This window comes from Passer domesticus, chromosome 5 (genome assembly GCF_036417665.1).
Source record: "Passer domesticus isolate bPasDom1 chromosome 5, bPasDom1.hap1, whole genome shotgun sequence".
Lineage (NCBI taxonomy): Eukaryota > Metazoa > Chordata > Aves > Passeriformes > Passeridae > Passer > Passer domesticus.
In genome coordinates this window covers 40,611,905-40,638,821 of record NC_087478.1, presented here as the reverse complement: position 1 = coordinate 40,638,821, position 26,917 = coordinate 40,611,905, and the positions used below count along the sequence as shown (strand labels likewise).

Here is a 26,917-nt window from a genome sequence, read left to right as displayed (position 1 = left end):
TTGTCTCTTAGAAATGGTTTTAATTTTGGATTGCTTTTTATGCAGAATGAGCAATTGCGTCAGGATGTGGTTGACTATCAGAGGCAAATAGATTCTCAAAAAGAAGCAATTCCATTACGAAGAGGAGAGATATCTGGTTACACATCACAGCTGTCCAAAAGAAGCTCTGAGCTTGTCCAGTATTTGGATGAAATTCAGGTAAAAATCTATGCATTCTATTGAGTAGCTATTGGAGTTTTACTCACCATAGTGTCTCCCATGACACTATGTCAATTTACAGATAAAGTCATGTAGAGTAAGGGAATTCATAATAAGGAATTCAGTCATACATACAGTCTGCATCTCTGAATTTGGTAAAGGTAATGAAGTTACTGACACGGAGAGAGATATGTCTTATTTGCTGTTTGGATTTGTTGAAATTGATAACCTAGAGGGGAAATACTTTGTTCTGCGCTAATTTTGTATAAGACTTTCAAGTTTGTATTCAAGTATTAAGACAGGCACTTTCTAAAAGCAGTTTTTTCTTTATTTTTGCAGAATTTGACTGAAGCAAATGAGAAGTTAGAGATTCAAAACCAGGAAATGAGGAAAAACCTTGAGGAATCAGTGCAAGAAATGGAGAAGATGACTGATGAATATAGCAAAATGAAACTAATTGTGCAACAGTCTGATATTATTATGGATGAGTTAAGAAAAGAGAAAGATCGGTACAAATTTCAAGTAAGAACTGACTCATTATTTAGTATAATTAGGTTTCTACTGTGTTTTCATATTTTAGCTGAAGTTAAAACCTTCTATCCATGCAGCAAAACCACACACTCCTCTAAAGTAATGCTCTTTAAAAGTAGTGTAATCTTTGAATGTGGTACAGATTTTAAAATTTTACTGCAGGCCACACATTTTTTTTTTATAGATTGTTAGTCATGCATTTTGTTCTCAAAAGTAATTCCCTTGCTGTTGTAATACTAATTTGTAAGGTATTAGGTGCTTGATGTAGTATGTTTATATATATATACTGGTAAGGTCCAAACCTTCTTGTAATGTGATGTTCATCCAAATGGCATGTCTAGGTTCAGGATCTTTCAGACCAGCTGAAAGCAAAGAATGAGGAAGATGATCCACTCATGGCAGCTGTAAACGCAAAAGTTGAAGAATGGAAGGTATTTTTTAGTACTTTTAGAATCCTTTTTAGGAATGACTTCAAGTATTCTGATGATATTTTATCTTCTTTTCAGAAAATCTTAGCTTCAAAAGATGATGAACTCCTAGAGTATCAGCAAATGTTATTTAACTTGGAAGAGAAAATGAAAATGGTCCAACTTGATGTAGACAGAAACAGTATACTGTCCCTTCAGCAGGTACAGTTCATGTGAGACATTGCACACATAGCTCACCATTTACTAAATACGCTATTGACCAAACATATATTTAGTCTTTTGTAGTTTGCGAATACAAAATACTTAATTTTGAGAATTAAGAGACAGGTTGATTCATTCCACTGCAAAGTTTGCTTAACAGACAATGTACAAAGGAAACTTCTCTATATGCATGTGTGTACAACCTGAACTCTTGGTAGCTGGCTCTGTTACTTTCATATTTATCTTTTCTATTATGTAGTGTTTCTAAAATATGACTTTAGCTTCCACTAAATTTGTTGGTCAAGGAACGGTCTTACCTAGTATATTATTTTTTGTGTTCATTTGTCTCATCTCATTAACTCTGTGGTTCATTGTATGATAGAGCTAACTGAATTTGTGTATCTCTCATATTCAGGCAAAATTACATAGTTCTTCACGATTTTGAATGTCTCCACTTTTTTAAAAAACATAATCCCCTCCCTGACCCCCCAAAATAATATGGCCTATTAGTAATCTTGAAATAGTCTCTATGGAAAGCATACTCTCTTATCCAGGATGATTTCCTGCCTTGCTTCAGGTTTTTTAAGCAAATGTGTAATGGCATTTATGTTACATTTTGGGTTCTTGTAAACGGAGCAGTATGGCAAGATATATTTATGCAGATAGCTTCTCAAGAGAAAAACACCCTAAATTACAAATCAGCCTTAGGTATCAGAAGAGGAAAGCAGCTGAAAGTAACTTTGATAAGCAGTTGTTTGATTTTAGCTGATTAGATGGCTATACAGGCTGCTTTTTGTGAGAGGTGGGGGAAGGAGGGGCCATTATTAGCATGGCATTTTGAAATGTTTTGTGTAAATAAGCATGTATTTCAAGCAGACATTTAAAAATTAATTAAGTTACTTCTCAGGTTTTTACTCAAAATGAGCTTCAATGTGTGTTTATATTCTAAAGGGCCGTGTCTAGGTTTTTACAACTTTGCTAAGTTCTGTACTTTTAGGTTACAAATGTGGTTATATTTGTAAGAAATCCTGTAAGTTGTTTTTCAGAACGTTGGTATAAAGTAAGGACCTTGAGATTTTTATGGTTTTATTATTATTGTAGCTTTTATTATTATTAATGCCTGTAAATTTTGTAAGTCTCTTTTTTATCTTTTACCACTTTTTTTGTTAATCACAGAAAAAATAACATTAAGATTTCTATGTTGTCTCTGAAGTTCATGTACAAGTACAGAAATAGCATACATAGATGTCACTTCTGTAGTCTGTGTGTATCTATAAATGTATATGCATCCAAAACAAGGTAGTATATGAATTTTGAAAAGTTAGATGCCTTGCTGAAAGGCTGTCTGCAATTCACGTGTCATGTATGATGGATTGTTAGTCTTTGCTATCTTCAACTTGTATCTCTCAGTTCCCAATGGCAATTGTTTATGCAGAGAATTGTTTATGCCAAGAAACCTGAATTATCCAAAACTTTTCCTCTAACACTGGCAAACTCTGAAAATACTGTTTCCATTTAAAGTCATTATACTAAAATGCTGCTTATTTTTTTGTGTTTGAGTGCTTTATTTTTACTTTCTTTTTATTTTTCCTGCTTTGCATTTATATACCAAACTTCTAGATAATATCTGAACTCTCTGTTGTAAGTATAGCATATTTGATGTTCTAGAAATTGTTTTGTATTAGCTACATGTAATTTGTTCATTTCCCATGTGGTGTTCTGTATTGGTAGTTTGTCTGTCAGTAAAGAAGGATCCTTTAATGGAGTTTCTTTTTTTTATTTTTTTTTTTGCATGCATAGGGTGTGCAAGAGCGAGATGCTCAGATAAGATTGCTCACTGAGCAAGTTGAACAGTATACCAAAGAAATGGAGAAAAATGCATTAATTATTGAGAAATTAAAATACGATCTCCAAAAAGATAAAGGTAACATCACTGTTTTGTATTAATGTCAAAATCAGAAAAATCAGAAATCACAATTTACTTTACATTCTTTATTTTTTGGAAATAGAGGGACAAATTCAGTATTTGAGCAATTGTAGTCTCTAATATTTTTTCTTAATTTTCTTTTATTAAACATTCATGAAGAGTTGAAATTTATCCAGATTACCACAGTGGGTTTTATGGGTAATATAATTATATCTGATCTGTAAATTTAGAGCATGAAATATAAGGTCTCAGCTCCATGAGACCTTATATTTGAAAGAAGAATTGAAAGGGGAGTAATAGCTTTCAATTCCAAATAAATTCTGATGTCCTTTCTGTGCACTCACTTAGGATAAATACTGTTTGAAGAAAATGTTAGGGGGAAGAGAACCCAATCTCTTCTGTAGTGTCTTGTACTTTCCTAATTAAAAAGAGCAGGGAATTAAAATCTCCTTTATAATGTTTTCTGAAGTGTTTCTGTTTTGATTAATGGCACATAGCAAGAATTCCTAGTTGAATTGTAAACATCAAAGTTTTTCTTTCCAGGTCACTCATCTCTTGCTCAGCCAAACCAAATTGGGGATATGCAAGAAAAGTTTAAAATGCTAGAAGAGAGAACTATGGAGGCTGAGAAATCAGCAGAATTGGCAGAAGCACATGCTAGAGAAAAAGACCAAGAACTTGTTGAGATTTTGAAAAGAATGAGAGACTATGAACTGGTAAACAGTTTGGCAGAGTGGAGAGGGTATTAATCATATTTTTAGGAGATTGTTTTGTCCTCCCATATTTATTTAATTGTTCTAATTAAGAAGAAATAAATTTCTTTGGTGCCCTTCCCTATTGAACAGTAATTGGATGCTCAAGATATGATTCTTCAAAGGATCATATAGTTGGAGGAGTCACTTTTGAAATATGCAAGCTCCTGTGTAGTCAAGGACAGATTTACAGGATCTGCTTTTTATTCAGTAACTGTTTTCACTAAGCATACTGCAGAAAAGTGGTAGAGGTTGAAAAACATTTTTTCTTGTCTGTGTAATGATGAAAGAAAGATTCATGATTTATTTTAGTAAGTCTTCTATTGGTTGTTTTGTTCTTACTTCCTGTGTGGGGTTTTTACAGGGAATATATGGTTTGGAAGAAGCTGTTGCTGAAATAAAAGATTTAAGAAAGCAAGTCAAAATACGAGAACATGAGGTTGAGTCATTAATTAAGGAAGTCAATAACCTTGAACTTAAAATAAATGATCTTCTTGATGAAAATGAAGAACTCAGAGAGCGCTTAGGTATGCTATATCCAGTACATGTTCAATTATTTGTTGCGTAAAAATTGAAATGGGATTCTGTAATGGAAATTTTTTACTGTACCAAGTCACTGGAAATAATTTGTTATATTCTGCTAATATTTCCAAGTAGTTTTAATTAGTTTGGACAAACTGTATGATTGAACTTGGCTTACAGGTTCCTTTGACTGAACAAAGTGGGAGAATAGGTTCTCCACTTTTTTTTTGGTTTTGATTCCTCTTCGATCATACACCACCTAATAAACTTCATAATATGGTACCTGGAAAGCATAACGTCCTGAAGTTATAATGCTAGATGAAACACACAGAGAAAACTTCAGATTGGCTTATTTTTAAATAAAAGAATTTAAATGTAAATAAATTTAATTTTAGGTGCCACTTTATTTTATTTTGGGTTTTGAGTATCTGAGGTAAAATTAAGCTTTCTAATGCTCTTAATACATGGAGTATAAGATGTGTGTTTGTGTTATGTAGATATATATTTTTATAGATAGTTGAAATACAATCAACTATCAACAAATTATTTTTTAACTCTACTTCTCTAGTTATGTTCTCACATAAATTAACTGCGTTAACTAACATTAATGTTCCTCCTTAATAAGTGACTGTGATCTGTTTTGTTTTAGGTCTTGAGCCAAAGACAATGATTGATTTAAATGAATTCAGAAACAGCAAAGCACTGAAGCAGCAGCAATATAGAGCTGAAAACCAGATTCTTTTGCAAGAGGTAAGTGATAAATCCTGGTTTTGTGTAAGAGCTACATAATGCATTTGAACAAAATGTAATACTGCTCTGTGAATAATAATATACAGATTGAAAGACTAGAAGAGGAAAGAATTGAACTGAAAAAACACATTCGTAAGTTGGCTCAGGAGAAAGGAAGAAGAGTTTCAACAATAGGTAGGATGTTTTTGATATAAACTGTACTTTCAGAAACATTCCGTTTATACTTAAGCATAAAAATTCCGTTTATAGTTAATGTAGCTATGTTATACTTACTCATTTGTTTAAATTAAAGAGCTTAATACATTGCATTGAATCTATAGGAAGAGGTGAGTGGTTTTGGATTTCCTGATCTTACAGCCCAGTATCTTCTTGAGTTGTGATGACTTGTAATGCATCTCTGGGTCTTCTGTTTTTACCTTGCAATAGGTGTAGGATGATATTCCCAAAATTTCCAGTAAATCTACATAATTCATGCATTTCAAAATTCTTAAAATTTCAATTCCATGCCACTCATGGTACCATAATGCTCAGGTGGAAAGGTAGAAAACTATAACTCAGATATAATAAATGGAGGGTATTTTTTTATTGAAGATCAATTAAAATTTCCTAATAATTACTTTTATTAGGAATTTTTACTTCTGCTTGCATTTAGGGTTGGATGCTGATAATATGCAGATGACTGATAGCTTTACTGAAGAGAAGGGAAAAAATTCGAGGAGATTTGATTTCTTGAACAATCATGGCACTGCTGAAGTAGAAGCAAAGGTAGGTTCATAAAGGAAGTTTATGAACATTTCTTGTTCTCTTTCAAACACTAAAACCACGTATTTTGTAAATATTTTTAAAAATACTTATCTAGGGGCTTTTATTAACTGCTTTTAAAAAAATCCCAAAATTAATGATTTGTAACTTTTTTTAGAAAACTAGTGAATATATAGTGAATATTCTATATTTTCTGTAAATACATCCTAGCAGCTCATGTAGTGTGGAATGGAGAAACATACTTGCAGATAGAATAGCACCAGCTGAAATTCCTAAGGCAGAGAAAGATATAGCTGAAAACAGAAAGGCTGTGGGAAATCTTCTTAGAAAAACTTCAGGCATACATGAGAATTCAGATCACTTGGAAAAAAAACAAATACCTTTTTCAGTTCATTTAGGTTCTAAGCCTGTGAGATAGAGTGGCAACTAGTTAAACACAAGTGTAATTTTGAAGGTCTTGGTGTTTTCATATTACTAGAGCTATAAATTACAAAGCCTCACAGACTTCTGGTTTGTACCAGACCACTATTCCAGCTGCTGCATGACCCAAGAGTACATAATATGCTATGGACAGTGTTACATGGGATAGACCTCATGTAACTATTCAAGTGAATCCATTTCTGTTCATATTTAGGCAAGAAAGCAGTATGTGGATGGGGAAATTTTCTTGAACGCCAATTTCAAATTTGAAAATGTCTGGGACTAAAATATTAAACTTCTAAAATTAGATTCTGCATATTTTTTTGTCTAGGAGAAACTTTTTTTTTTTTTTTAGAATGAATACCTTGCAACTGAATTACGTGAGAGAGAGAGAGATTTGGAGAAGAACAGGATTGTAATGGCCAAATTTCAATCTAAATGTAAGCTCCAACCCGTTTTAAAACTAGGGAACATTATCAGGTACCTGTAGATAGTTTGCTTGTTTAGTTGTCCTGTTTCTATAACTGTGATCATAAATATCTGACTAGTAAAAGAAATCTTGTGTTTATATTAGTGTATATCCATGTAAATGTGTAATTATACATACATGGTGTTACCAAACCACTGATAGTACAGGAAACATAGTTATTCACACTAAATACATTAAAATATTATCTCATGGTTTTCCTTCTTGATTCAGACCTGGTAAAGTCTTTGTGTGTGAGTAAGCCCACTTGTAGCAATTATACAACTTCTGTGCTTGTAGGGCTTTTGTGGATGAAAGGAAGTATTGGGGAATTAGAGCCACTTGCTTCTTATATATATATCTATGTTAGCTGAAGTGCACAGTTTGAAAACTCAGAAATAAAAATAATTCTAATTTCTCTGGACAAGAGGCTTAATTTTTTCACCCAGAAGATGTGAATTCTTAAAATTCTTTTTGAATTTTCAAAATAGACTTGGTGAAACCACTCAAGTTTTTGCAGCTCACTCCTGGTCATTCAGGATGATTAGCAATATTGTTTGAGTGCAGAGAATGTCCTGACAGGTTTGTTGCGGGTTTTTTTCAGTTTTCAAGCTTCTCATTTTGTGTTGGAAATTGGAATTTCATTGAGAAACTACAGTTGGTATGGGTCTTGAGACTCCATGACAGCCACATAATTTAAATGCTCCTTTTTTCTTATTCTGGAGAGGGAATTCAGGCAATTCCTAGATACCTCATTGTTACACTCAGACATTTCCAGCACAGCCATGTTTCTGAACTGGCAAAGGTCAGACAGGCTACTAAAGAAGTTTAAAGGGAAGTAAACATTGAAGACTGAAAGGTTCGGTGAAGTAAATTGCGTACCATGAAGCATTTAATTTTTTTTTTCTTTTTTTATATTTCATCACTGAGGATTCATGTCCCAGATATTCCTAGCAGCTCTTGATTTTAATTTCATAATTGTTTATGTCTATGTATGTATAATGTGAACATTCTTTTAATTTATGAAATCATTCTTTTAATTTATCAAGAATCATGATGAAATGTCGTAGGAAACCTTAAATAATTTTTTCAGTGCTTTTTAACTTTTATTACAGTAAAAGAGTTATCAGAAGAGAATAAACAGCTTGAACAAGGAATGAAAGAAATATTGCAAGCCATCAAGGAAATGCAGAAGGATTCTAGTATGAAGGGAGGAGAAACAGCCTTAATAATCCCTAGTCTGGATCGCTTAGTTCATGTAAGCTTGCCTTCTAAATTATTATTTAGCTTTGTAGGATTTACAGGGATAAAATGTAATGCTTTTTGTGAATTTCATGTAGTCTAAACTTGAGGATTCCAGTTTACCCTGAAAAAATTAAAGCTTTTCTACACTTTTTCTTTGTTATGTTAATTAACTGTTTACTGCATTAGGCAATGGAGTCAAAGAATTCAGAGGGGACCTTTGATGCTAGTGTACACTTGAAAGCCCAGGTTGACCAGCTTACAGGACGAAATGAGGAATTGAGACAGGAGCTAAAAGAGACTCAGAAGGAGGCGACAAGTTTGTCTAATCAGCTGGCAAGTGCCAATGAAAAGGTATATAATTTATTTTATATAATTTATTTTCAACTTTAAAAGTGGCTGTTCTGATAATTTAGAACAATCCACATGATCTATAAGACAATGAATTCAGCTTATTGAACAGTGTCATTGTACAAATCTTACTGAAATTTATGTAGTGGACCTACTAATTTGTCCTTTTTAACTTCAGATCTTACTCTTCTTGTTATTTTATCCTTGAAATACTCCATCATGTTAAATAAACACCAAGCATGCCTATCTTCTGAGGAGAGCTGTGTCCAAAAATGCTCACAGATCTACTTCTTCAGAAAACCAGTAGTCTTACATTTTTTATTTATAAATATGTAACAGCGATTAAGTGTTAGAAAGGATGAGTCATTCTTTAAAGTCCTATATCTTGTTTTAAGTTGTACTATTTATTCAGTGGAATGGTTCTTCCAGGGAAGGAATGATGAATGAAATACTATCTTACAAGAAGCTGAAGTTAAATTTGCCTTTTATCACAGCTTTGGTGATAAACTAATCCTCTAAAATAGTGTTAGAAATGAAAGGGCAAAGATTTGTTTAGAAAAAAATGTCAAATTACCACTGCAATAATTCTTTCCAAACCTTATCTTACTAAAGGAGTAGGAATGTTTTAAACAATTGTGAATAAAACTGTGATGTTATGTGTAGTTGCCCTGATTGCTGGGGTAATTTGATAAATTTGGATTAATTTATTATGCATTTATTGATTTATGCAATCATAGCATTTTTAAAGGATATTTTAAGGAGTATTAGAGTGTTTTAGAATATAAGTGAAAATTTTTGTGTTTTATGTTGATAACAGCTGATGTAGCAATATATAATATATAATTTTTCATAATTTTTAAAAATCTAACAGCAAGAGCTACTTCTTTATGACATTTTTGTATCCTGTCTTTAGATTGAACAAATGAAAAATGAAATTTGCTTACTACATCAGTCAGAAGGTGCCAATATTGTGTTTCAAACAGTGAATCTTCCAGAAGGAATGGCTCCTTCAAGTGTTAATACAATTAATTCTCTGAACGAATATTTAATACATCTTACACAGGTAACTCATATATTCCTTGAAATAAAGAGTATTTGTAACATGTATCTAATTCCTTTCAAGTCCAGTAGAATGTCATGTGTGGACATGAGAGATGTCTCCAAAATTATTTTGGTGTTCTAATATCTACTAAACTCTGGGATATTCTGTAATTTAAAGCTATAAGTATTTTGATGTGCTGTAAGCCTGAAAGGTAATAGGTAACTAAATTTTGGACAGCAATTCAGATTTTTTTTGTTTCAAATCTGAATTTTGATCTAAATATTTGCCCACTCTTCCTTCTACTTTCACAGTTACACTCTTTCTATGAGAACCTCTCTCTTACTGCTGTCTGGATTCCACACCTGAATCTGCATGTGCAAATACTACTTGAAAGTTTTTCCCTATAGAGCCAAGGTCTCTAGTAATTTACTATATGATTTTTCATTCTGTTATTTGTCAAAAATACATCAGCAATTGTAAATAAAGGCATAAATACATTGAAACCAATTCCAGTGGTTCCCATGGGAAGCATAGCAAATAGGCATATAGTAATGAAGAACTATTTCAGAATTGGAGTAAAAAAAGTTACCTTTTATTATTGTTAATTTATCATTTTCCATCTTTGATAATTTTATAATTTTTTCATTAGAATATACTTTTTCAGCTCTGTATATCTTTCAGCTTATAAAGTAGAAGAGTATTTGAGAAAATGAGAAGAAAATGCCACTTGCCAGTTAGACATTCAGTTAGTATTCCTTGTGAGCTAGTTACAGGTCATAGTGTTTTGAACTTCAAGGGCTGAAGCCTGCAGTGCAGTTGTGCTCTCCTTCACACTGATCAGTGTGAATGCTGAAGCTCATTGGATTTTTTCATCTGTTGCTTCTAAAGAAAATGCATTTTTCATATTCATAGTTCACACAGTTCATGGCAGAAGCATCTGTCATGAAAACAAAAAGGACTGCCATTTTGATTAAATTTCTAGTGTCATGTTTAAAACCTACATTAATAATTTCTGTATTTTTATTTGAAAAATAATAACTAGGAACTGGAAAACAAAGAAAAGTTGCTTAAACAATTAGAAGATGCAGTGGAGGACTACAAACGAAAATTTGCCGTAATTCGTCATCAACAAGGCTTGCTGTATAAAGAATATCAAAGGTATTGCTCTCTTTTCTGAATTATGAAAGTTCAATTATCTAAATATTTAACAGTCTTGAAACAAAATTTGCTGCTGTGTTGGAGTAGTTCTTTGGCTAATGTCATAAGTGTTGCCATGTTTGGATATGGACTCCATACATTTTCTTTAGTCCTGTAAGGATTCAGAAAACTCCTACAAAACTGTCTTCTGCTGGACTCTTCTCATTTTGCATGTTTTATCATGAGGATTTCATTGTGCTTTCTGCATCTAATATCTTGCACTTTACTAGAACCTGGTATGATGTTTATTAGCCTAATTTTCTTTTGCTTTCAAATATGGGGTCTAATCGGCTTTTGGGAGTGGAGAGGAGGGGAGGGAAAAAAGCAAACTGCTGTCCAAATACAGTCAGAGATCTCTGAAAATTTCAGGTTGTTGGGATTTTGTGGTTGGTTTCAAAATTGCTTTTGAAGTTACAGTTTTAAAAATCATCAGCTCTTTAATTATAATAAATGAAGATTTGGTACTGTTTTAGTCAAAAGGAAAGCTGGCAAAAAGAATCAGAAAATATTAAAAAGGAAATGAAAAAACTAGAAGAGCAAAAAGAGGAGGATGCTACGAAAATAAAGGCATATTCTGTAAGTAATTTTGTTACTCTCAATTTTCAGAAATATTTTAGGACATAGAACAGAGGTTTTAATACACTGCTCTAGTTTGTTAGATGGGGAAAATGTGTACACACACCTCTTGTGCCTGTCCCAGGGTGCTGTGTATGTATGGGGGTGCTCCAGTGTTGTGTGTGCCTGTTGGCCTTCCTGCAGTCTGGTAACCCAGGCAATGGGGAGAAACCTGGTGAGGTGTGGGTCCCTAATTGTTGCCCTTAGTACCCCCAGAACATCATCTGGAGTGCTGAGGTGTGGTGTCCATCAGGGAAGAGTCACTCACAAATGTGTAGAAGATATAGGGACAGTGGAGAGGCTTCTGGAGCTGAGCTAGGTTATGAGTGCTGCATTATAACCCTTTCTGCCCCTGCTGTTAGAAGTTTTTATGCCAGTTTCTGAGCTGACAACTTTATTTGAAGTCTTAGTTTATGGTTACTCTTCGGTCTGGTTAATGGCGATCTTTCTGTTGAACATTATCAGTTTTGAGCAAATGCCTTTTAAGGCAGTCTTGGTTATTCTGTTCACACACATTCTTTACACCCACACTGCTCTCTGAGCAGCAGTTGTTACCCAGGCTGTTTGATTGGGAGGAGGAGCATGCAGACAAGCACTTGGAAAACACATTAGTTTACACTAAGTATTGAGGTTATTACTTTCAGCTGTGTCTTATTTTATGTATCTGTTAATGTATATGAATCAGTTTTTCAGAAAAACAGGAAACAATTCATCTTTTTTTACACATGCATGCAAACACATGTGTGCACACATACACATAAATGTTACTAAAGAAGGGATCCTGTGGTTTTTTACTTTACAAGTACAGGTTTGATCTTCAAAGTAGGAGGTTACTAGGGTTTGTTTGGAACCTCAGGACTTCTGTTTTGTTCAGAAAATTGTTCTAATGCATTTTTTTATTCTAGTATAAATGGAAAGACTGATGACAGTGAATGCAGAGAACCATTCTTGTTCTAAATTTTGAAAGTGCCAGCATTAATTAAAATTCCAGTTAGTCAGTCAAATGTACTTAGCTACTGGTTTTGAAGATCCATTTTTTTCTTAGAATACTGTATGTTTGAGCATATGTTGAGTGTGTGTATATATTTTATTAGCAAAAAGAAATTTTTTCAGACAAATTAATGGAATTTTTCCACCTAGATTAAAAAATATACAAGAAATTAATTGTGGTTTACCATATTTCTGTACAAAGGTCTTGTTAAAATATGTTTTACAGAATTTACTCGATGCACTTCAGATGGATCCTGATGAAACAAAGAAAGTACTTGCAGAAAATAATAGAAAAATAACTGTTTTACGAGTTAATGAAAAATCACTAGCAAGGCAGTGTACCACTTTACTTGAAATGGAGCAGCACCTCAGAAAAGAAAATGATAAACTAAAGGGTGAAATAACACATATGGAGACTGCAGTTACAGGGAAGATTGGAAACTTGCAGCGATTCAAGGTATAGTTTATAGTAGTAATAGCACACATTTTTTATTTTTACAGTTGGGAAAGAAATACCCTTTGTTTTTAAATGGAGTTATTACTAGTTTCTTGAATGTATTTTCCAAAAGCTTTCTAATTGCTATTACAAAACTTGTAGAAATATTCATTGTATTTATATAAGTACTGACCTGGACAAGCTCAGTAAATGGGTCCATGTGAATCTCATATGGTTTAACAAGACCAAGTGCAAGGTGCTGCACTTGGGTCACGGCAACCCCTGGTACCAATCCAGGAGAATGAACAGATGGAGGGCAGCCCTGCTGAGAAGGACTTGGGGTGCAGGTGGATGGAAGGCTGGACATCACCCAGCCCACTTGCAGCTCAGAAAGCCAAATGCGTCCTGGGCTGCGTCAAAAGCAGCGTGACTGCTATGAGAGAAGTGGGATTATTCAGACTGGAAATGAGGAAGTCTCTTTGATGTCCTAAATCTGGCCCTCCAGAATCTGGAGGGAGCCTACAAGAAATATGGAGAGAGACTTCTGACAATGGTATATGGTGACAGGAGAAGGGGGACAGGCTTCAAAGGGGAGAAAGTAGATTTAGATTAGATATTAGGAAGAAATTCTTAGCTATGAGGGTGGTGAGGTACTGGCACAGGTTGCCCAGAGAAGCTGTGAATGCCCTGTCCCTGGTAGCATTCAAAGCCAGGTTGGATGGGGCTATGCATAACCTAGTCTAGTGGAAGGTGGTTTGGAACTAGATGATCCTCAAGGTGCTCTTCCAACTCAAACCATTCTATGATTCTGTGATCATCGTATGAAATCAAATCTTAACTTTTGGCCTTACAGGTTCCTGGGGCCTGTATTAATTTTACAAGATATATTTTGACAGTGCCTTGAGAGGCAGCTGTTAATAAAATTACCCAGAGAGTTAGAATATCAGAGAAGTTTTGTCAATGTTTGTTGCTGGTATTTTTTGAAGATAAACAGTAATTTAGAAAAATAAACTAATGTCTAAAGCGCTGTATTAACTATTACTCTTTTTACGTGGAGTAATTTTATATTTAAATTCCTAGGCGATCTTAGTAACGTATTGTGTTGATTGTTTTCATAGGAGATGGCTTGCTTTAAGATTGCAGCTCTGCAAAAAGTGCTGGACAGTAGTGTGCCATTGTCTGAGCTAGAAGTGGCCAATAAGCAGTACAATGCATTAACTGCTAAATACAGAGAGATGTTACAAAAAGATAATTTGCTTGTGCAACGGACAACAAACATGGAACACATGGAGGTAATGTTTGTGTTACATTTTAAACCTAAGGGGAAAAATGGGCAGACAGAAAAGCATTTTGTTGTGGTTCTTTGTTTATTTGTTTGTTTGCTCTTTAAATTAAGCTTTGGATATGTTCTTTCAGAAATTATTCTTAGTTCTTTGGTTACTAAAATGAGACTGACAGAAGGAATATTTGCTATCATCTTCAGTTTTGGAGGTCATAAGGAAAGTAGAAGTAATGTAAACAATTTGAAAGGTTTGTCTCAAAGTATGTGCTCTTACTAATTCCCAGTTTTCACAGGAATGAAATGGTAGTTCCAAAAAGAGTAAAGCTTTGGAATTTTACTTACATAAAAGAGGGCAAAGATTGTTCATTATGTGCTTGCAAAATATTGTGGGTACTACAAATATTTAACTCTTCTTGTGAAACTTTTATTCTGAAGTAGAAGGGACTTTCTTCTCAAGAACTGTGAAGTTGGCTTCAAAGATATGTCACTACCTCCCACTTTTCACAGGCAGTAAAGAATGAAGGACTCCTATGTCTATTTTATGGAATTTTGTGTGTATGAAAACTTGCATTACCTATTTCAGCAACTTCATAGAGGTAGAGAATAATATATAAACTAAAAATGTGTCCAAAACACTAAAATAGAAAATTAATATTAAGTATTTAATTAGTTTTATTGGTTAATGTGAAATTTGTATTTCCATTTGGACGAGTGAAGGAACATTTACAAAGTAACATTTGGCATCACATTAGATGCCTAAAAGAGCTAAAAGAAATGTGATCTGTCTCAAAGAGGTATTTATGTGCAACGTGAAGTGTTCTTTGTGGGATGAAGTAATCTTCCAGAAGTACTTCTTTCCCACTGTTAATGAGGTGCGTAGTATGACAAAGATTTTTCTCATCTAATTTTAGCTGTAGGAATCACAGTTGGTGGTAATAATTATTCACACTGTTCACTAGCTGTGACAGTAAGATACAGAGCACAAAGACTAATATTTTTACACTTTACAAGCATATACACTTTACAAACATATAGTCTTCGTATATGTAGGTTATGGTCACACACAAAGTCTGTCAATCTGAAAGATTTTGTAGATATTAAACATGAAATCTGCTACAATTAAACAGTTTTCTGTTATGTTGCAACTTTTCTCTCATATAGCGTGAGAATGAATCCTTGAAAGAACAGATAACTTCATTGAATAAGGAACTGGAGATCACAAAAGAAAAACTTCACACTGTAGAACAAGCATGGGAGCAGGTTACTAAACTGGGCAAGTATGAAAGTTATATTGCAACATTAAACACAAAATGGTATATCCTGTATAAAAGTAATATTTTAAAATTGATGTGTCTTAAAATAATGAAAATTTAAAAAAACATAACTATTTTATGTCTTTCAGTAATGATGTCTATTTTTGTGCTGAATTTTTTTGTTTATAAGTTTAATTTGACTAAAAGCAAGTTCAGTATTTTTTTCATTAAACTTTTCCACTTTGACTTTCCTGGGTTACTGGGTCAAGGGTTTAAAAGCTTTTAACGCAACATCACCTGAACTTTTTTTTCTTAGTATGTTCTAACTTGATTGTTAGTCATAGTGTTTCAGAGTTTGTCAAGAAAGGAAGTTTGTTTTGCTGGTTTCATGCCTTGTAACAAAGTATTCTTTCTTAATATGTGGGGTTTCTTTGCATAGATTTCATTCCTATTATTCAGCCCTGTTTCTTTTACAGATTTTAAATTAAATTTCCTGAAGGTTTGTCAGTTGTATTAAGCATAAGGTGAAAGGTTACACTGAAAATAGCTATCAGTCTCAATAACCATGGCTGCAGATACATGCATTCATAATTGATATTAGTATTTTATTAAAGTTGTATACTTTCCAAACATGTAGTAAGGCAAGATAACTGTGCATCCAGATGCACAGATATTATGATAAAGTTTACTTGACACAGATAAAGCAAAACTTGTGTTTGGTTTCATGGTGGAAATAATTTTGAATTGAATCAGTTTGGATCAGTTTGTGCATTTCTTAATTTACATATTTTTTTTTATGTAGGGGATGACAATGCCATGGACAAAGCCACAAAAGCAATAACCAACAGTGAGATTTTGTCCATTTCTAAGAAAATCACCATGTTGGAAATGAAGGAACTAAATGAAAGACAGAGAGCAGAGCATTCACAACGAATGTATGAGCACTTAAGGAGCACTGTAAAGCAAATAGAAGAACGTAATTTTGAATTGGAAACAAAATTTGCTGAGGTAAATGTCTGAGATTTAATAACCTAATTTGCTGCATCTTAAAAACATATTTTTTAGCTTTTCAAAAATTATTTATATAAATAATATCAATTTATGTCAATAAATAAGTGTATAAATAAGCTTATGATGCAAAAAATAGTTTTGCAGGCTTTAAGAACTGCATTTTAGCATGTGCAAGACACTGGTAAAAATAGAACTGATTAATTTGTCAGTAGTTTCTTTTAAAAGATAGTTGACACGATGAGCATCTTGGCAGATGCTAGTTTCCTGGTTTTGTCAGTGGACTGCAAGAAAAAAGTTTGTTCCAAACTTGTTTTTTTCATTTGTCTAATCCATATGATCTCTTTTTCATATAAGTTTTCCTTATAATTACCAATTATTCAAAAAAAGGTTAGAACTTTACATCCCTTGTGCAAATGATAGTGTTGTGATTCCGCTACAGACTGGCTACATCTTATGCCACACATTGTCTACAGTACAGAAATAGAAGTCATGTGCCACTGAAGGTGATGAGCCTTAGTATTCCTGTCCTATCAGTCTTAAACTTGTTAGGTTTTTTTGTCTGCAGTATTAGTTTTTGAATTTTTTATAGAAATTTATTTTTTACTAGCAGGATACTTTATTATAGTTTCTACAATAAATTTATATATAGGAATTGTACAGATGTGTTCTTGTGACATTACTGGTCTATAATTTAAGCACAAGGGCAGAAAGAGAATAATTGATATGAATGTAATTATCAAAATTACTTTCCACTCCTTGTCCTTTGCTAGAGTATAGTCTCTCAATAGTCTAACTATTTTAGATTGCTGTGACTCCCTGTTTCTCTGTTGTTTTCGTAATGTTTGTTACATTATTTTGATCTGATTTAGTGTGGGAGAGGGAATAACTGAAAGTGTATAAAGCTTTTCAGCAGCAGTATTGCTAAAGCCTTTTCTGACAGGGTGGGTTCTTTTATTTCTATAAGGAATGCTTTAGGTGATGCACCCTAGTGTCACATTTTTCATAGTCTCTTTTGTATATATTATTTGGCTTGTGATACTTTTATACTTTAGGTCTGATGGTCTTCCTTCGTTCTGAGCTGATGAACTCCTAATAATATTCTTTCTTACTCGTACCTCTGCATTCCTCTTTTGCCCCATTTCTGTAGTTCCAGGACATACATTTTCTGTTTCATATACCCCTGTTGTCAGTACCTCCTAACCTGGTATAATTGCTTTTTTTGTTTGAGAAATATAACAAGATTATGTGGGTGTAATCAATGAAAGCTGTAGATAATACCAGTTTAACAACTGATAACTATAAGTCTACTATACATCTTTTTAAGGCACAAATCAACTTCAGCATTCTACTTTTAGTTTTTCAGATACATGAGGATACCCTGCACTTCTTTTTGTTTGTTTAGGAAATCAGTTATTTTATTAAGTAGTGGTATCAGAACAATGGGTCACAACTGTATGTACTGATTAAGTTGTGGGAGTTCTCTGTGTTAGGATTAAGATAGATTAAGATTATTTATTTTAATGCTTTTTGGTTTGAATTGAAATGTTGGTTACTGAGTATTTGATAATCAACTTGAAAAATCAGGCTGCTTGAATGAATATAATTTAATTAAGAAAGGTTTTTTTAGAAGGAATAAAAGAACACAGTATTGTCAGTCATGGCATTTATAACCTCTATTTGTGTTACCAATGCCAATATAAAAGGCAGTATATAAATATGTAGGACTGTTCATTTCCCAAAGTGTTTAAAGTCTTTTTTTTATCTTTGTTTTTATTTTTATTTTAGTTTAGGAGCAAGTTATTGCAGTAATGGCTTTAAGAAAATTCGCTAATAAAAATTGTATTTAGTTTAGAATCCTTTTCTGTGCCAAATATTGCTATATGCATGGAATCCTGCAAACAAAAAAGATGTTTGAGCAGAGGGTAAGGGAAACTGGTTTTTGAACACAACCTCATCACAGCTGAACTGTGTTTTGTAATGGCTGAAAAAACCCCCTTTTGGTGCTGCTATTTCATTGCAGCGTTTGAGCAGTTATGTGCTTAGGATACCATTTTGTTTGTTTCTGGTTTTGATTTTTTTAAGCTCACCAAAATCAATCTTGAGGCACAGAAAGTGGAACAGGAATTAAGGGATGAACTGTCAAAGAGTGTAAGTAAGGCAGTAAGTGATGCAGATAGAAGACAAATTATGGACCTAGAGAAGCGTGAGATGGAGCTCAAGATTGAAGTTTCAAAGTAAGTCTTGAATTTATGAATTTTGAATTAAGTATGTTCAGAAATGTGTGAAAATTAAGGCATACTAGTCTTACATGATACACTACTTGTGTATCAGTGACATGCAATTTTCAATGCTTGTTTTTTTGGGCATATATATATGACAAATTTGGAATTGAAAATGAAGGTTTTAATTCCTGACTATAAAGAATGCAATTTGTTTTATTTTAATTTGAACAGGGAATTAAGGGCTGGGTGAGATAGATAGGGTAAGTGTGCAATTAGAAACTTATACTAGTATTTTTACACTAATTAAGGTTGATTTTGTTTCTGTGCCACAACCCCCGTTCTGTGTATGAAAATCTCGTAGAACAAATTGGAAAGCAGTTCTTTCTTTGAAAGACTCATATCTCAAACATTAAGGTATGGTAGGTACCTTAATGTTGATATGAACATTTGTCTTTGAGTAATTAATGTAATCCTGTTATATGCCTAAACCAGGAAAATCTATAGGGATACTTGCACTTTTTGGCACTGCAAGTAAGTTATTAGATTTGGGGAAGCAGAGAAGGGAATTGAGAATGAAATGTTTTGACCATTTAGAAAATGTTGAGTATTTATATCCTGAGTAGGAGAGAAATAGAGGACAGAGATTATTAGATCAGGTAAAAAACCTGTGGCATTGTTTTCCTGGAGTAGGTTACTGCTAGCAAACTTATGTATAATGTATAGGAAAATGTCCTGTGAAAACATTGTGAAGCAATACAGAAGAATTTTCTTAAACAGAACTCTAAGTAGTAGAAAAGAGTATGGTGAAAAGAATGAAATCCAAATGTTTTGATGTGAGGAAACATACTAAGTATCTTTTCTTAGTATCTTCTATGTAGAAATACATAGTAGGTTATTCACTGATTTCAAGTGACACAATACTCTTGTTTTCCCTGGAAGGTTAAAAGAACTGTCTGATGTAGCACAAACACAAGTTGAAGCTCTGGAGGCACGCCAGCAATACAGAGATAAAGAAGTGGAATATCTTAGAATGCAAATTTTAGATTATCAGGTAAAATTTAGCCTTTATTAAAACTGCAGTTTGGAATCTTTTTTCCCTGGAGTGAGAAGAAATGAAGTAATTTTTCAATGAATTAGAAAACTGCAAAAGTATTTCAGAAGAATCTTAGCAAGCTAGTTCTTGTAGTGCCCATACACATTCAAAAGTTCCATATTACATTAATTTTTCCCTTCTCTATTTATTCCATTTCTAGCTGTGCAGCTATTACAAATCCTGACATTTTTCATATTGTTTACATAGTATTCATTCCTGTATCATCAATAGCTCATGGTGAAGGAAAAACTCATGGTGAGGAAAGTCTGATAATTTTTCTCAAGCGAGAAATTACTTGTAAATATTGAAGATTTGAAATAGGTTGACTATTTTGTTTTGTTATTAGCTAAAACAATTTATTGGAATTTGGTTTCACATTGTACAACAGTTTGAGACCTTAAATCCAACACTTGTGTCAGCTTTTACATTACCATATTTTCCAAGTTTAGGTACATATTTCTTACTCAGTTTCTGGTATTTTGGAAAGAGACCATTTTTAAGATCAGTATCTGAAAAGCTGTACTTCTAAAATGTGGCTGTAGAAACAATAGTGGAAAAATTAAAAGCCTCTTAAAGGATGATTCTTACTCTTCTCTGTGGAATAAAATACAGGTAATATATAACACATATATATTAAAAATAGCTTGTTTATATTTACATATAAACTGTGTTAACATATTCTGCATTAAAATGAAAAATAAATTTGTTCTATCAATTTTTTTCTTAGGCAGAGTCAGATGAAAAAGCAATTATTGCAAAATTGCATCAAGATATCATAGCTCTTCAAGGTAGTGAATCTGTTGCTGTAGACCAATTGGAGAAATTTAAGTTGAAACTACAGAAGATGGAGATCCATAATCTACGTTTGGAGCAGAAGCTTGATGAGAGAGATCAAGCCTTATATTTTGCCCGACTTGAAGGAAGAAATAGAGCCAAACATCTACAACAGACAGTTCAGTCTTTGCGGCGACAGTTTAGTGGTGCTCTGCCTTTAGCACAGCAAGAAAAATTCTCTAAAACAATGATTCAGCTACAGACTGACAAACTGAAGGTCTTGGAAGAAGTTCAGCATGCCCAGCAGGAGCGTAGAAATGCAGAAAACAGAGCATTAGAGCTGGAGTTGAAACTGAAAAGTTTAGAAGAATTAGTAAGTGCATTGAAGGATACAAGAGGAGCTCAAAAGGTTTGTGATTTTATAGCTTTGAATAGCATTGCTTATCTGATCTGCATTTAAATTAAGTTTCAGTTCAATTTGCTTTCTAAATATATGTTTTAATGTATAACTTGCTGATTTCAAAATACACTGTTAGAATATGACAGCTATCATATTTTGTTTTCTGTAAAAGTCAGTGCAGTTATATGTACTAATTCCCTTCTTTTGTGCCCAGTTAAGGCACATAGGAATTAGACCCTAACTATAAGTGCAGTTATATTAAATTGAATTAAATTATGAATCTAATTAAATAATGAAATAAATTAAATTAAATACAGAGTAGCATTTTGAAGTTTTGTTCCATGAGCTTCCAGTGAAATCTTCACTCCAGATCCATGTCTTTTTAAAGTAAATCTAGGGGCAGTAATTTAGATTATCATGGTTAGGAATGTTACCATGCTCATGTAATTCTGCTTAAGCATATTTTGCAACCATAAGCAATGTTGCCCTGAAATCTTAAGAATGCTTTCTCACCGCTCTTCAAGATCACTTTGTGTTAGACAATATGATTGCATCTGTCGTGACTAAAGTTGTCTGCATGTAAGAATGCTTGTAATGCTCTGGGCATGTTTTAGTTTTAAATCAGTTTTCAAATAGTTTTCTAGAGCATTTTGACATAAGTATGTCTGTTGTTCTTAGTACATGTGCACTTTTTTGAATACATACGGTTTTTAATGGTTTTGAATTCTCTTGCTCTTTTAGAAAATACAAACCAAACTTCTTGCATACTATTTTTTGTTCAGTCTGGACAGATACATAAGGTATAACTTGAATAATTTGAAAATTGTTTGCAATGCACTTCTGTCAGTGTAAGGGAAACCTGTTGCCTCTCCAGTTGGCTGTTGCATTTATCAGTCATTCCCCTTGCAGTTTCATACTCTTGTCATACTTCCTCTATCAAGACAAGTGAAGAGCCTTAAAAAGGCAGAACATGTGTCTTCCAGTTAGTTTGAGAAGTTCCATCCTGCCTCAAAGTCAAAGAGTGAAGCTGCATCTAGTTGGCCTGTGGTAAATTATAATATATTGTGTATTATTCATTGCAAGGTAATTGTGTGGCACATGAAAATGGAGGAACTCCATCTGCAGGAACTTAAACTCAGTCGAGAGTTAGTCAAGCAAAAAGAAGAGGTGAAGTATTTGCGTAATATAATTTCTGAATATGAATGTACAATCAGTAACCTGGAAGAAGAAATTGTACAGCAGAACAAGGTATGTATTCCTGCATGCTATTGAAAAAATATACTATTCCTTATTTTACTAAGTGATTTTCTAATCGATTTTAACACATGTGTTTGTGTCTTGGTTTTATAATCCTTTTTAATTGCTTGTTTGAGTGTTTTACTTCTTGGTAAATATTTTTTCAGTGGAAATCTATAAAATTCCCATTGCCTTCAATAAATAAACTACCTCTATCAAACATTTGTTACAGTTTCATGAAGAAAGGCAAATGGCTTGGGACCAGAGAGAAGTAGAGCTGCAGCGCCAGTTAGACCAGTATGATCATCAACAAACTGAAATACTTAGCACAGCTTTAAAGGTACGTGCACTAAAAATAGACACATAAGGATGTTTTTCAGAGCTGTCAGATTAAATGAATATGAATCTTTCTGTGCAGTTTGAAGAGGCTGCAGGCTCAGTTCCAGACCCTAGTTTGCCAGTCCCACAGCAACTTGAGTTGGCTTTAAGAACGATTCAGGAACATATTCGAACAATCCTGGAAACTAAGGCAACCTGCAGATCACTGGAGGAGGTAATTTAATGTGTAAATTATAATTTAACGTGACAAAGTTTGTGTTTCCATATGCTTTTACTTTTTTTTCCCATGAAAAATATCTTTTTTAAAATGTCACTTAGACATGTTTAACACTCAGAAAATGTAAATAATATAATCACATCATGAATAAAATGAAATATTTTTTCCATTGGAAAAAATCATACAGAGAATTTTGAAATGTTTTCATTCATCCGTTTAGTAGGTTCAGATGTGTCTTGCTGTACAAAATTCAGTTGACTATACGTAGTTAAATTTAGCAAGTGCTACGAAATACTTTTATCTTGAGTTGTTAAATTACTACTCTTCTACAGAAGAGACTTTGTGGTTCTTAAATAATTGGTAAAACACCAGCTTCTTCATTTGGTAGGACAAAATTAGTTGTTTAAGTGTCATGTGCCAAGCAAATACATAAAGACACAGTAATGGTATTCTGGGACATTCTCATCTAATAGTAATCCCATACAGATGGAGCCCAGTACAGAGTGTTTTGTGTTTGTAAGTACGTTTAGATAAATCTTTCCGGTACATTTCTTGAAAAGTAAGATGTTTTTGCAGTGTTTGAATTCTGGAAATTTTGTTGTAGAAGTTAGAAGAAAAGGAGACCGCTCTGTGGAAAGCTGAACAAAATGTTATATCAAGAGACAAAGTTATAAATGAATTAAGACTTCGATTACCTGGAACATCAGGAGAGAAAATAATGGCTGAACTAAGCAAACAAGAAGATGACTCAGAGTACCATCATGCCATTAAAATTGCTCATCAAACCATTGCAAATATGCAAGCAAGATTGAATCAAAAGGAGGAAGTGTTAAAAAGATACCAATATATGCTTGCTAAAGCAAGAGAGGTAGTTAACCCTTTTTTCTGAAATTTCTTCCATTTCAAGTTGTTTTAGTTGATTCTTTGTTTTCTCATTGCTAGCGAAATCTAAAAATATAAGTTTCTAATCTCACACAGAACAGAGACAATTACTTTATATGTGGGAAGTTCATATAGCATTTTTTAGCTTTTTAGAACAGTAGGTTTGCTTAGTCAAGAGGTTATGTATATAATGTCTGTCTAGGAATTAAAGTAGTTGGCATGAAGAAAATGAAAATTCTGCTGAAGTGGTCTCAGTCTATTTTGTATATTTCTTTGGGATTTTTCAGTATTTGCAGCAGATCTCTGGATTGCATCTGGTAGTGAATTTGGGAAGTACAAGAAAGACATACATTTATGGATAACATTCTTAAAGCATATTTTAAACTAAAGCATTTTTTAAAGCATAAGCAGTGTGCCTAAGCATACTTTATATTATTTAAGCATAATTCATATTGTTTTTTCTTTACATACATAAAGTGTATTTTAAAGCATAAACATTTTGTCAAAGAGGTACTTCAAAACCAAACATGCATTGGTTTTAGATCAGAAGCACCTTTCCAAAGCAGACTTTCTATCATCTTCATAGTGTGGTTTGGTTAACACACAGAGCTGTTTCTTTTGGGAGAAATCAAGGGGTTTTGTTTGGAAAACACCCAGAAGATGCAGTCTTTAACTGAGCCTTAAAATGTCTTAAAAGGTAGTCTTAAAATGTGTGCTAGCATTCCATCCATAGGATCACACTATAGTCCAAGGTACATAAACTGGAAATGTCCCAGGTGTGGATATTACTGTCCATACTGATAGCCACAGTTGGGACCAGCACCAACTGTTTTGTTCTCCAGCTTCTGTGCTGTTACACCATACTACTTGCTACATGCTTTAAAACTGCAAGAGTTGATTTTTTCCCCCAATAGTGTAAAAAGGAAAAAAGAAAATCATTGATTATAGCTAGAAGAAGTTTAAAAACTTCCAGAATTAGAGGAAAATCTGGGGAGCATTATTGAGCAATGAGTAAACAAACAACTTGAAGGCACTGCAGTTTCATAACTTCTGGGGTAGTGTACATCATTTTGATGTTTTATTTTGAGTTTTATTTTGAACTAACAGGAACAAGAGGAAATAGCAAAGAAGCATGAGGAAGACCTAAGAATTCTACACCAGAAGTTAGATTTGTACACTGACAATTCCCTTAATAACTTCAAAGAGACTGCTTTGGTGAGTCGTGTATTTTAGAATTGGTGATGTTGTTCCTATATTTTTTACGTTGTTGCTGGAAAGAACAGTTTGGCAGTCAACAGTGAGTAATAACTGGTGACAGGACAAATGAAATGGTGATTGGTTTATAATGGTTGCATTGTTTTTGAGGGATTTCACATGAGAGGCATTAGAAGTCAAGTTTAAAAAACCAGTTACCACCTCAGTATATATAGGCATTTTGCATATCATCCTAATTTATGGAGAATTCTAGGGGGGAGAGTTATATAATGCTTTCTATCATTCTCATTCAATGTATAGCTATATTAAGCTAATCTATTTAAACTCAAAATTCCTCTCTGCACTTTATATTCTGCTGTATTATATTGATCAATGGATGTAGAAAGCTCTTTTCAAACCAGCATAACCTGTTTCTCTCTGAACTAAGAATCACATCTCAGTAAATAAATGGTAGCTATTAATGCTTGATTATATCTAGGAATGAGTAAAAATGCATCAGTAATGCTTATCTTTTGCTTAAAGCTTAAAATGTTTATCACTTGCATTTGTTGTGTTTTACAGGAGTTAGGGAAAAAGACATCTATGTCCCTATCCAACAGCAAATATTTTCATCACTTAGAGCAAACTGTAGCAGAACAGGATAATTCTCTTGCTTCACTTGTTGGAAAATTAAAGAAAACATCATCTGATTTGGAGAAACAAAAACAAATTACTATATTGAAAATCAATGAGTTTGAGGCAATCAGAGCCCAGTAAGTTTTTAAATTATTAATATAAGGCACATTGGAGTGGTTCAAGTCAATTATGTATTGATGCTACGGAACTGATCTATCAAATTGAATGTGTGTGTGCTGACTTGAGGATTTAGCTGAAAAAAATCTCAAATACACTAGTATAGTTAGCAGTTTTAAATTATTTTTAATCTGTAGCCCTTCACTGGGGCTAATACTGTGGCTTGAAAAATGTTGTTTAGTTGTTAGCTTTGTGCCATTTAGTGAAAAAGAAAGTTGTTTTTAAGTTACTGCATTACTTGCTGGCTTGTGTTCAGTCATTTTTCTCCCCATGACATATCCATTTGAGTTTGCTGCTGAACAAGGTTATACTCATGAAAGTTAATCCCATGTTTAAGAAGAAAAAATATGATGCTATAATAATAAAAATAAAATATTGTGTCCTTTGTGATTTATTTAGAGTTTGCTAACTTAATTGTTACACTGTACCCTATTAATGCTTATTTTTTTGTTAGGCTTCAAGAAAAGCACACAGTTGATGTGGAACAAATCAAAGAAGAAGCAAATGAACTGAGGAACATATTATCTCAGAAGGAGAAGGAATTAGCAAATGTTAAAGCTGAACTGGAGGTCCAAAAAGAAGCAAATAATAGAGCACCCACAACAACACTGAAAAACCTGGTGGAACAGTTGAAGAGCCAGTTAGCGATAAAAGAGAACCAGCACAAAGTTAGTCAACAAAAATTAATCTCTATGTCACTTAAAGACTAAATTTTTCCTAATGCTTAAGAATTCTTTGTATAGCTGAGCAGGACATACAATATAACTGCATAACATGCCAAAGAAAAATATAACTGCCTTTTCTTGTTTTGTAGCAGATCTTCACTTACAAAAAAAATTGAATTAATTATTTTCAGGCTTTGAGCAGAGCACTTCTAGAGCTCCGAGCAGAAATGACTGCCAATGCTGAGCAGCAAATTATTTCTGCTGCGTCACAAAAAGAGGCACAGATGAATGTCCAGGAGATTGTTGACAAGCAAACCAAGGAGCTTACGGTGAGTGCTAGGCAATGTCATTGTACTGCTTTGTTGTGTTTTACAGGAGTTAGAGAAAAAGACTTCAACCTGATTTGGTGCCTTTGCTGACTTTTTTGTTTCCTTCTAGACACAGATAGAGGAATTGAATAATCAGATGATAAAACTTACAGAGAGCCTTAAAATAAGTAAAAGCAAGGAAGCTTTGTTGTCTGATGAAAGGGATGAGTTAAACCGAGAGTTTCAGAAGAAAGAAAAACTACTTGCTAAAATATTGAAGGAAAAAAATGAAATAGAAAAAGAAAATGAAGAACTGAAGAACCGGATTAGGAGGCTAAGCAATAGCATTCAGGTAGAAGTGACTTTTCAAACTATGTTTGATCTTGGTCAAGTTTCTG

At 33.4% G+C, this 26,917-nt stretch overlaps 1 protein-coding gene across 1 annotated transcript in view; it reads left to right on the top strand.

Moving 5' to 3' along the window:
• The window catches only part of CEP290 (centrosomal protein 290), a 46,698-nt gene that overhangs the window by 5,250 nt on the left and 14,531 nt on the right, over positions 1–26,917 (top strand). Inside the window, exons 9-40 of the mRNA XM_064419660.1 lie at positions 46–198; positions 538–720; positions 1,071–1,160; positions 1,236–1,358; positions 3,159–3,282; positions 3,829–4,001; positions 4,402–4,564; positions 5,209–5,309; positions 5,396–5,483; positions 5,962–6,074; positions 6,847–6,931; positions 8,073–8,215; positions 8,389–8,553; positions 9,464–9,613; positions 10,635–10,750; positions 11,263–11,365; positions 12,621–12,851; positions 13,949–14,122; positions 15,274–15,385; positions 16,168–16,373; positions 18,459–18,610; positions 19,538–19,649; positions 20,419–20,874; positions 21,949–22,113; positions 22,334–22,441; positions 22,520–22,654; positions 23,262–23,525; positions 24,647–24,754; positions 25,316–25,506; positions 26,001–26,214; positions 26,403–26,540; positions 26,650–26,871. Coding sequence (XP_064275730.1) covers positions 46–198; positions 538–720; positions 1,071–1,160; positions 1,236–1,358; positions 3,159–3,282; positions 3,829–4,001; positions 4,402–4,564; positions 5,209–5,309; positions 5,396–5,483; positions 5,962–6,074; positions 6,847–6,931; positions 8,073–8,215; positions 8,389–8,553; positions 9,464–9,613; positions 10,635–10,750; positions 11,263–11,365; positions 12,621–12,851; positions 13,949–14,122; positions 15,274–15,385; positions 16,168–16,373; positions 18,459–18,610; positions 19,538–19,649; positions 20,419–20,874; positions 21,949–22,113; positions 22,334–22,441; positions 22,520–22,654; positions 23,262–23,525; positions 24,647–24,754; positions 25,316–25,506; positions 26,001–26,214; positions 26,403–26,540; positions 26,650–26,871 — 5,061 coding nt within the window. The remainder of the gene's footprint in view (positions 1–45; positions 199–537; positions 721–1,070; positions 1,161–1,235; positions 1,359–3,158; positions 3,283–3,828; positions 4,002–4,401; positions 4,565–5,208; positions 5,310–5,395; positions 5,484–5,961; positions 6,075–6,846; positions 6,932–8,072; positions 8,216–8,388; positions 8,554–9,463; positions 9,614–10,634; positions 10,751–11,262; positions 11,366–12,620; positions 12,852–13,948; positions 14,123–15,273; positions 15,386–16,167; positions 16,374–18,458; positions 18,611–19,537; positions 19,650–20,418; positions 20,875–21,948; positions 22,114–22,333; positions 22,442–22,519; positions 22,655–23,261; positions 23,526–24,646; positions 24,755–25,315; positions 25,507–26,000; positions 26,215–26,402; positions 26,541–26,649; positions 26,872–26,917) is intronic.